At 50.0% G+C, this 11264-nt stretch overlaps 3 protein-coding genes across 3 annotated transcripts; 1 reads left to right on the top strand and 2 right to left on the bottom strand.

The window, feature by feature from the left end:
- Window positions 1-2957: 2957 nt before the first annotated feature.
- PNS1 lies at window positions 2958-4801 on the bottom strand (the record flags this gene model as incomplete). Its single annotated transcript, XM_014693274.1, has 3 exons — window positions 2958-3278; window positions 3340-4362; window positions 4448-4801. The coding sequence occupies 3 exons, from the start codon at window positions 4799-4801 to the stop codon at window positions 2958-2960; spliced, it is 1698 nt and encodes a 565-aa protein (XP_014548760.1).
- Window positions 4802-6370: 1569 nt separating this feature from the next.
- Window positions 6371-7561, bottom strand: G6M90_00g017690 (uncharacterized protein; the record flags this gene model as incomplete). Its single annotated transcript, XM_014693275.2, has 2 exons — window positions 6371-6454; window positions 6515-7561. 2 exons carry the CDS (start codon window positions 7559-7561, stop codon window positions 6371-6373), a joined length of 1131 nt encoding a protein of 376 aa, XP_014548761.2.
- Window positions 7562-8806: 1245 nt separating this feature from the next.
- Window positions 8807-9292, top strand: G6M90_00g017680 (uncharacterized protein; the record flags this gene model as incomplete). Its single annotated transcript, XM_014693276.1, has 1 exon — window positions 8807-9292. One exon carries the CDS (start codon window positions 8807-8809, stop codon window positions 9290-9292), a length of 486 nt encoding a protein of 161 aa, XP_014548762.1.
- Window positions 9293-11264: the final 1972 nt, after the last annotated feature.

The following is an 11264-nucleotide window of genomic DNA, read 5'->3' as shown; positions in this document are numbered from 1 at the left end:
TTATGACTGCGATAAGCAGGATAATGTCGTTAACAAAGAAGAAAACTATGAGCCAGCTGTTTCTAAAGAGGTATTGCTCCTGTTAGCTCTGTTTTAGGCCAAGGTTTTCGAAAGCTGCGGTCAGGTCCTTCTGCCATAACAGTAGTAACCGTCGTAGTCTATATAATGCTCATAGCAGTTTCAGGACCCATCCTCTGTGTTGGTAGCCATCTAGTAATTGGATATATACGTTTTCGTCAAGTATACTATTTGTAAATGGGTTGACCGCGTTGAGTTATCTTGTTTTGAGGTCAAATTCGGCGGTGATTACCATCAGGATTTGAAAAGAACGTCCTACGAGGGTGGCGGGGTAGGTATCCTTGGACCCTAGGTACTGAAGATCACCTTGAACGCAGATTCGTGCTTTGAACTTCTGAACGTATCTGTCACATGGAAATGGCCGGTTACACAAGGGCTACGGTCACGAGACTAGGGCAAAGTTTCCCACCGACTTCTTCTATTTCAAGACCCCTTTGGTCAACGAGGCCTTGAGGAAAGCCAAGGACCTTTGATACCAACGACTGTTATTAGTTGAATTAAGCTATTTCTCCAAGCCTTCTATCTTGAACTCTTGTCACACTTGTCGCCATGAGGCTTGGAGAAGGAAGTAGTGAATCCTGAATTTCCGAAAAGATATGCCCTTTTGGATTAGCATGTCCCCCACGCAGCAACACATACAACTCCCACAAACCAAGGAAAGAGTCTTTGATTTAGTCATTCAAATTTAAACATTTTTCTCATGTGTCATGTAGAGAAATAGCTGCCTACTTTTTCTCTTCATAGCTTCCTCGGCATGATTTTGCCCATAGTCAGTCCGTCTATCCGTCTTCACTTCTTGGTCCCGACCAACATCATTGTTCGCGATAGCTGCACCGTGTTCCCGCCATCACTTGACCAGTAACCTTGGAGCAATACCCACAGGAGGAGGCTATTTCAGACGCAGTTGGATGCGATTTATCCGCTACACTCGGGTATTCCGTTCGGGTCACATCCAGCTGTCCAACCGTAGCCGAAGTAGCAGTCCTCGACGGCGCGATAATAAACAGCAGTCCCAGAGCTATAATTGCTGTTATAATATCTCCCAAGCTGGCGTTGAGTACGTGGTACCTACCCCGTGTCTACGGTCTTCTTGCACACGACTTCGACTGGGTTACTTTCATAAAATTCCTTCACGACTTTGGAGGTGGTATCCGCTTCCTCGTGACAGTCGACCTCGGATGCCAGGCCATGGGTATTAATGGTCAATACAAGTATAGTCCTTGGCCGCAGCCAGGGGGTATACTAGACTGAGCGCACAAAGGTAGTTTGATGGCCTCATAATGCTAGCCAAGAAAAGCAATAGGGGAAATGATGATGAGTGTGTGACCAGTTTAGGCTGGACAAAGAATTCCCAACAGCGACGGAAAACATGCTGTATTTATAACTCTTTACCCTTGAGGTACTCCGTACACATTGAAGCGATAATTTCTGATCTCCATAAACGGGCAGCTGCCGAGACTTGACATGAAAAGAAACGTATCACATACGGAGTACTACTTCGCAGTACGACACGGACGTGCAAGACATTGCTCAAACCTCGGGGAAAACGTCCAATACGGCATGTGTCACGAGTCAATGGCTTGTCTTACTTGTCTCGCTCAACAAGCCTCAGTAAGCTCATCACACGTGTAAGAGTCTATGTGAGTATCGTCAGACGCTAAGCGGCCCTTTTGATTATCCAGAGCAGGAGAAAGGCTGAGAAGCCGGTGAGCCATGACGCATCTTGGCCAAACGAAACTCCCATGTGCTAGTCTTCTCCCTTGTCAATCCGAATTCCACCCATTTTCACAAGAGTAGGGCACATGTGACTCTCCAAACACCACATCATCATCCTTCAACTGCGTCACTGACACGCGAACAATCCATGTTCGGTCCATCAAGCGAGGCAAACCGGCCAAATACAACTTGCTCACACACCAAGTCAGCAGATAAAATCGCACAGCGGCAGCATTTCTGTCAAAGTAGCATCAGACCGACAGCCGGCACACCCGCTCCAAACTGACAGCCAGCCACTTCCGACGCCATGTTTCTCATGCACACGGCAATAGTCATTCGGCATTCGGCATCCGGTTCGCATAAGCGATCCAACTCAAACCGAGCAGAAAGACAAAATGTGACAAGTGACAGGACATATAAATCCAGCAACCCCATCTTCAAGTCCCTCATTTCCATCAAGCTCAAACCCCTTCTCGACGTAATAATTTCCCAGTCTTGCTCCACGTCCCACCCACCCATGCAAATCATCACAAACATTCGACACACCGGCCATTCATGTCCACGGCCTCGCCGGCGTAGTCTGGCCTATTGAACGGGAGAATGCTGAGTCGAGTTTTTTTCTTGCATCGGTTCCCCTTGAAGCACGAACGATGATTGAGACTTGAGCGTACGCAATGGTTTCATTTGATCTGCCGCTGAACAATTGGCTAGTCGTGCAGCCGCCGTACATTGCCACATCCGCCATGGGTCTCGTTGCTGTATACTACCAAGTACATACACACCCAACTGTACAGTTGTTCCTTGCGACCGATAAAGACATGCGGTTAGATGCTGGCTGGGTAGCTGGCAGCCTGGTGCCGGGTATCACAAAGGAAGTTCTGTGCCCGTGGAGTTTGAGAATTTCGTCGAACCATACACGATACATGGTCACTTGCTGTGTTAAAAGCAAGTACTAGGCCAGATACTACATTCGGTGTCTCTGTACCTTCATTTTACATCGCAAAGGACAATGACATAAAGTTACTTCTAGACTATTAATAAACAATTACACAGAGAAAAGACGTCACTACAAATCACCGTCACCCATGGTATCATTCCCAATCTCCATCATTCTCATCGATCCTCCTGCCTCAGGCCACCATTTGGCAGCCACTACTAGTTGATTATCGCACCTGAATAGCCTGCTGCACCTTGGGGTACAGTCTGACCATCTCCTGGTACAGTTCTGGGTGGTCATTAATCATGACTTGCGGGTCCCAACCGGACGCGACAAATATTGTGTCAATGCCGCTCGAAATCGGTGTGGTGAAAATAAGCGCAATTTGGAAACCAATGAGGAATGCAAACGCCATAATGACGGCGGTAAAGCCCCCATCTCTGTTGTATGCTGGATTGGTGAATTCCAGGTACAGATAGGCGAACAGCGAAGTAGCAAAGGCGATAAACATGGCACCAAAGGAAAGAACGGGACCAATAAGACATTCCTAACAAACACACATCATGTTAGCGGGATGACGACGAGCTACAAGTAGCAATAATACATACGTTGATCAGCGCGTCAATGCCGCGATCCTTGATCATGTTCCAAGTGTCCTTGGCCGCAGGGATGTAGGCCTTGCCGTACAGTGCAATATGGCAGAAAGCATATCTGTTCAGGAACTGCAGGGCCCATTCGAGCAGAGCAATCAGACAGCCGAGAATGCAGAAAATGACATATCCAATCATGCCGCCGACACCGCCTTGGTCACCGGCCTGCTGCCTGGCAACGGAGCACAACTGACGGAGGAACTGAATAATAGCGACGAGCAAGCTACCCAAACTGATGGACCCGAAGCTGTAGGTAAGCGCACGCTTGGCGGATCCGCGCGTGGCACCCTTGGGAAAGTTGTGCACGCAGAAATACCAGGTGCCGTAGACACCAGAGATGATGGTGTGAATCGTGTTCTTGAGCCACTCAGAAATCCAATACATGGCAAAAGTGATAAAGACGACCAAGCCAATGACTGTGGCCTTGCTGCAGCCTGAGCCATCGGCGCCGCACTTGGGGTTATTAGCCGATGGTTCATACGTCACGTAGACGGCTGTCAAGGTGACGGAGAACCAGGCAGCAAATGCGGTAGCCAAGAGTCCACCGATCAAGGACACAAGATAGACATGGCCATATTTTTTGCTGACAGTGATGCTCGTCTTGAGCATCAGGGCGGAAAAGGGTATGCGAGAGATCCAGGTGTAGAAGGCAAAGGCCGTAAACAGTCCAAAGATGAGGAAAACAATGCCAGCGGACCAGTACTTTTTATAGAGATAATAGATGGCGGTTCCTATAGCCCAGCAAATGTTCAGAATGCCCGTGATCCAAATGAATTGCTTGGGGAAGATGCGCGCGACGGCGACGTAGCCCCAGGACAGGACGAAGGCAACGACGAGGCCCAAGGCGAAAAGGATGATGGTGTTATTATTCAGAGAAAAATTATTGGCGCCGCCGTAGATGCCGTTGCCACGTGAGCCGGTGACATAGCCTCGAATGGAAATGATTGAGACGGCGACGAAGCCGGCAAAGACGAGGATGAGCTGGGCAGCGGCCAAGTTAGCGACTTGGAAGTGATCAAAACGTGCGAGGACGCGTCGGGGCGTGTCAATGCGCGCCAATACTCACGAGGATTCCAGCCCAGAGATCATTCCACTTTGGTTTCTCGACCTTGAAGGCCTGATCGAAGGAGTAGTTGGGGTCATTGCCCTTGGGCGGGTTGAAACTGTACGGCGGCGGCGCGCCGTACTGATCTGGCGGCGGCGGCTGGTGATAACCGTTCTGATTCTGATCCTGCGACTGGTTGTAATAGCCCTGAGGCGGCGGCTGCTGGTATTGCTGCTGGTACTGCTGTTGTTGATATGGCTGCTGACCGTAGGACTGTTGCGGTTGACCGTAGGGCTGGCCATACTGTTGCTGGCCCCATTGCTGCGGTGGGCCTCGTTCGTTGCCACCGTTGGCGTAGCTGTCTGCCTCCCCCATGGTAACAACGTTCAACGACCGGTCAAGCTACACGAAATTGCTGCAAAGAAGATTCCGACTGAGAAGTTGGGCGAAGCGATTGCGCAGCAGGCCTGACGGACAAGAGGGAGGGAAAGGGGGAGAAGGGGGGGGGATTGTTTCGTGCAAAGTTCAAAAAGTCAAATCGAGCTGGGCGGTGCTGGTAATTTGTTGTCACAAAGTAGCACGAGCTAGAGACCAGTGATGGAATGAATGCCAAGCAAAAGCGTCTGGGCAGGTGGAGTGACGAGTGGCCCGTTGTTTCCCTCTCTTGGGCAACTTGCATCAGACTGGACCAGACTGGACCTGCATCAGGCGCTAATGGCCGCAATCTCTATCCGCGTCTGGTTTACCGTGTCCGAGTGATGAGGTCATTGCGTCATCGCGGCGCCCAACTTGAACTGCTGGAGATTCCACCTGGAGCTTCGACCACAATCGCCCTCGGCCCGGCACTCAGGTGCAGCGGCCCTCCTTTGTTTTCTCCAAACCATTCATGGCTGGCGATCGGAAGGGTGCCCACCGCTGGGTCGGCAGAGCGTTCTGGCCAATCAGGAATTGTAAAATCTCCACACACGGAGGGGCCCCAGCTCAACATGGGCTGGCTCCATTGTTGCAAAGAAGAAGATTGCAGGACGCTGTCGGCCCACTTTTCTGCTTCTAGGTCCGGACAATATCCGACCGACGGCTGTGCACCTCAAATTACCTTGATGAAACGGCAGCGTCTAGATGATACACCGGCGTTGTCAACTCATTATTGTATTCTTGCTACCAAAATCGTGGCACTTGATCGTCGCAATGGCCTGCCACCAGGGAAAAGGCACACCCGCTCCCACTCGGCCGAGTTTACACTCGTGTGGAGAAGTCGACACATCAATTCGATGTTGATGCAACTTGTCCATGATGGCTCATGGTATAAGCCACCGTTAAACTTGGATAAATTCGAATCATTTCTATAAAACTACGTGGGACCTACGGCCCCCGTACACCCCGCAGTTAGGTTGCCAGCGTAAGCTTATCAATCTTCTTCTCTGCAATGCAATCTATTTTTCGGTTAGTCACCCGGTTCTGTTACAACAAAAAACTCCATTTAACACTTTCTCTCTTCTCTCACGGCATCTTGAACGCTAAGACATCGTGGCTGCTATAATGTCCCAATAGGGGCTAGATAGTAACGGTCCCCAATGCTTGGGCTGTTAGATTATGGCCCAGCTGCAGACTGCAGGGTAGGTCACGGGATGGACCGGTTGACGGTGTAAGTGGTGAAAGCTCTCGACGTTGGATCACGTTAAACGACACAAGACCCGAGAGAACAGTAATTCGATTCCACCAACTACCCCCATAACATAGGCCATACAGGCACAGTACCCTTCTTTCTCTTAAATGGACTCTAGCTTCTTAGCTCTTAATCTCACAACCACTACAATAATCGCAAGCGCACACTTTTGGCTCGACCCAATCACCTGGTTACTGTCTACGACCCATCACACACATGACACCCAACAGCTCAGACTAAACGCCCCGAAATCTCTGCCAACATGAGCCGTCACCGGTTTATTTCCAGCCGCCCAGGGCCCTCACGGCCCTGCAGGTGTTTGCGCACTTGTCGCCCCTGGCAGGAGGCCTGGATAGGATGCACTAGAGTATCGATATCAGCTTTGTAGCAGCCACCGAGGTCACGACGTGCTTCAGACTCACCTTGCACTTCCCCCACGTGGCAACCGGAGGCTTGAGGTTCTTCTTCGGCGGATCCGGTCTCTTCTTCGGCTTCGGCTCCGCAACCTGGTCGTCGTCGCCGCGTATCCAACTATCAATAGGCGCGATCTGATTAATGAGCCAACCCAAAGGGGTGTACGACCACAACTTGTTGACCGACACGGCGACCGCCGTAGTCGTGGGTGTTCCCTTGGCTACCTCTTTCATAATGTTCTCATTAAACGCGCCAACGGGCGTGTATGACCATATCGTCACGACTTCGTTGATATTCTTGTTGGCGATTTCTAGCTTTTCCTCGGGAGTCTTTGCGTTGTGAATTTCCTTGGCAATAGGGGGTAGGTTCTTGACGACGTCGTGCCAGAACCCGGGCGGCGTTGCGTAACGGGCCGTCGCGAATATATCAAACGCAATATTCTTCAGAGTCTCAGCTGCCTTTTCGGCGCTTTCGAAATCAGCCCAGCGCTGCTTCATGGTCTCCGAGATGGCACGCTTCAGAGCCATTTCAATATCGGCAACTGTAATTTCGCCGTCCTCGATTGCCTTGATAAGGGGGCCAAAGGCTTCCGGGTCCAACTCGGAGAAGAAGTCGATGAATTTGCCGCCCTGGATGTTCAAGACTGAGGCTCCGACTTTTCCCTTGCCCTTGACTTTGCCCTTGTCACTGGGGCTGTTTGAGCTGCTTGGGCCGTAGTCGCATGCTACATCACGCTTCGAGCATGGGTTGCTGTTTGGGTACGTCTTGCCGGGCTTCTTTCTAGGCCCCTTGAGAGTGTCTTCCCTCCAATCCGAACTGCCTGGCTTGGGGTTGTGAAGCTCCGGCAAGCCGCCTATCATGTTCTTGATGGGGGCTTTGGGTCCGTCCTTGGGGGGCTTGAGCGACCCGGCCGGTCCCCAATCCTTCATGCCGTCCTTTATGGCATCAAGAATTTGCTTGCTCGGCGGCTCTGGACCCTGGGGCGCTCTGCCGCTGATTCGTAGCTGTGCGCAACTCAGCCCGAGAAGAGCAAGGTGGGTGATGGAAATCTTCATATTTGTTTGCGATTCTGGAGGCTGATGACAAGGAACCCGAGACTTGTCAAAGATGTCTGGTAGAATTATAATAGAACATTGAAGCAAGTAGGGGACTTGTATTAGTTTGTCTAGGCTGCCATGGCCGTTTTATGGTGAGGTGCACACCACGCAGCAGGAACTTTACGACGGAGTTTGCCTTGAGCGTGACTCGAGGCATTTCCGCAACGATTAATAATACTTATGCGCCTTTGTTGGCAAAATGTTAAGGTATGCCGGCAGTATCCCATAAATCCGAGTTAATATAACTAGTTATAGGTTTATTAATTAACTTATATTGGTATACTGCTCACGAGTCTCTGGTAGCATGAAGTAGTTATTTCGCTTGCTAGGCTCCCGAGATAAGGATGCTAATAATAGTAATAAACAACCAGGCTGGGGCCTTTTAAGCCCACATTCCCGGCATGTGAAACTACAAGTGCCGTACGACCTGACGCCGTTCTACAAGCATCTGCCAGCTTGCATGACTCGCTTGCCGCGACATTTCAGCTTCATAGACTTGAGTCTGTAATGTGCAGTAAAGCAGGTTTATAACGATATCGTGTCGAAGCGATTTAGCGTACACGCTTATCTCTTTTATATATATATATATATAAGTGATCTTTGTATATAAAATTATAATTATATACCACTTTACTCTCTTGGTAAATTTCTGACTAGCCTTATAATACGAGTCAGAAGCGGGTCCTTAAAATAGTAGTCGCTTAATAATATAATCCCTGTAGTGGGTTATAATATTAAAAAGTGCCAGAGACATTATCGTTATAGGCCTGGTTTAATGTATTCCCGCGGTATTGCCTGGGCTCATAGTCGTCTTTGCATGATTACATGCATCAGGGCTTAAATGGAATTATTGTAAAGCGCCATCGGAGATGTGGGAGTGATGGGGCTTCTTCCCGACTCGGCTCGGGTCAATGCCAAGTAAATCAATTGACTCAGGAGGTATAGTTGCATGTGGCCATAATTATTCCCGACTCCGACGTGCCAACGGCGGCCAGTAAAGCTGAGCTGCTCTAGCATAGCATTTTCTATTCTCCCCTCCCTCTTTCTACATGTATATAAACTCCAGATGTGCTTTACAAGATGTGGTTGCCTTGGCTTCCATCAAATCCCAGCTACATCCTCGGCTACATACCCTTCTGCCCATTATTGATTCCATACAAAACACAGCACAACTATATATCAAGAAACACCTTGGTAGCCATCATGAAAATCTTCACCATCCTCGCCGTCCCCTCTATCCTAGCCACAGCCACGCCCCTTTCCTCCCGTCAAGAGGCGGGAATCGCAGCCGACACTAATACAATTCCAACTCTGGGCGCCAGCTTTTGCATTGGTTTCACTAGGCCAGAGTGTAAGGGGGCCGTTGGAAAGTGCTCGGACGAGGACAAAGTCATTGCAGATTGCATTCGCGATGAGCACCCGGCATGCATCACGGACCAAAACTCACCTTGCCCTAGTGGCACGATGAGCCCCGAACAAGTTGTCGCATGCAAGGAGGCTAGCAAGGGCTATGGCGTGGCCACGTTCGTCAACAACTGTAAAGAAGAAAATGAGGTGGACGAAAGCGATGCTTGCAAGACGGTGGAGACTACTTTTGGAGAGGCCTGGGATGCAAACAACTGCGAGGCAGCATTCGGTCCCGACGAGGGAGGTGACCAAGTTGAGTTGGCTGATGAGGGCGAGCAGTAGATAAGAACCACAAAGTCTGGAGGATGCACTCGAGTTCCATTTTGAGTCAAACTCGGCCAACAGTTCGTGCATGGTGAGGTTTTGATGCCCCGATGCCCGAACTACTGCACTGTTGGCAATGAAAAATACATCAATCGATAGATGTCAACGCGTTTAGTTAATCGGTTCATTTGACTGTATCTTGAATGAACAAATTGGAAACCTACTGTAGCCCGAAGCCGGCTTTTGCACTCGTGTGATGTTCACGCCCAACGACCTACCATCTGACGCTGTTACACGGAAATAGCGTTGGTTACACAAGGGCTACGGTCACGGGATTAGGACAGAAGGTCCTCACCGACTTCTTGTATAAATAGACGGCTTCGGTCCCTCAAGGCCTTAAGGAAAACCAAGGACCTTTGATACCAAAGACTGTTATTAGATGAATTGAGTAAATTGCTCCAAGCCCTCTACTGAGCCCTTGTCACAGACGCTGACGTATAAGCGTTTCAAGGGGAACGTTCCAGTCCCGGGAACGAGCCAAACCCCAAATAGACTCGACAAGACTCAACAAAGGCGCCGCTAATTTTAAAACTGCGTCCCTATGCATTTCTGACTCACGTGCAGTTTGTAGCACCAGACCCCAATTTCCCAGATACTTCCAAACTCGGGCCGCAACATATCCAGTAACGAGAAAAATCATGAGCTTCAAGGATAGCCCACGGCGCATGTTCATAGAATTCCTGGAAAAAACCAGTGTTCCTATATTCCCGCCAGCTCAACGATGCACAACTGATTTGAGAAACACAAACTGCGAAACAGAAGGCAAGCAAATACTAGCATCGGGCTCCGATATGTGTAGAGTGATACACGCCTACCCAATTATCATGACACATACGTCTTTCTTCAAGGCCTCCTACGATGGCGATTGGCTGCGTTTCGATCAAAAGACAATGTCGTGGCGGGAGCAACAGCAACAGCACGGACAAAGAGTCAAATGGGATGTACAGACATCAGGGCACTGCCTTCTGTACAAGACCTGAAATCACTAATCCATTATTCTAGGTTGCACGTTCGTGTACCAGGGGTCGGGCTACTCATTCGCCTCTCAGCAGACCCGGATCATCTAAACCTTTTGCAGAAGACCTTCTTAACCTACCACCGAGTGAGACACATATTATCGCGATTTAACCACACCAAGCAAAAGGGAATCCCACTAGTGCCTGTTATAGTTGAACCTTTATACCTCTTCGTTGTAGATGCCCTGTATTGAACCCGCTGTATCACATCCATGTTCATCATCTGCGGTAGCGAAGCGGTATCACAACTATCTAGAGAGTACTTGACGTATTTCCAAATCGTTGTCTGAAACTAAAACTGTCTCTTATGCAGCAACAGCCGTTTCCTAAGCCACTGCGGTGCAAATGGCAAGTACCAGTTGCCATACCGGGTAAGCCATTTTGGATCACAAAGCCATCAACCCGGGCACTGATCCACGGTGTTCCAGGAAAATCGCATCATGCAATGCAACACGTACCGCCGTCGTTGTCCCGAACCGTAAGCGAAGCCTCACTCGCAACGTGTCCCGAGCTCCTGCGCATAGCAAAACCAAGACGACAGATATGTAGACTTGACAAACCCGTGACGGCCAGAGAACCATGTGCGGTCGAGCCGTGACTAAACGTCGCGTCATACAAGAGCAACCGGGTCGAAACGGCACGGTTGCACAACAGGCGGGCCATGCCAAACTACCCATCTCCAACATGCAAGACACCGTCGACGTCTGGTGGAACAAGACACACTAGTAGGCGCCGTCATCTTGCACCAATATCCATGCAACTTCCCGCAACCAATTCACCACCACCCTAGGCTTATTCATTCGTCTTCGCCATCCCACAGATCGGCCGCGGAGACACATCGGCGTTGGAAGAGCGGAGCCGTCGCCCGTGCCGCGCATGTCGAATCGCGGGGAAGTTTCCGGCCGGCATTGCTA

This window comes from Metarhizium brunneum, chromosome 1, assembly GCF_013426205.1.
Source record: "Metarhizium brunneum chromosome 1, complete sequence".
NCBI classification, from domain to species: domain Eukaryota; kingdom Fungi; phylum Ascomycota; class Sordariomycetes; order Hypocreales; family Clavicipitaceae; genus Metarhizium; species Metarhizium brunneum.
This window is presented reverse-complemented; position numbering and strand designations above follow the sequence as displayed.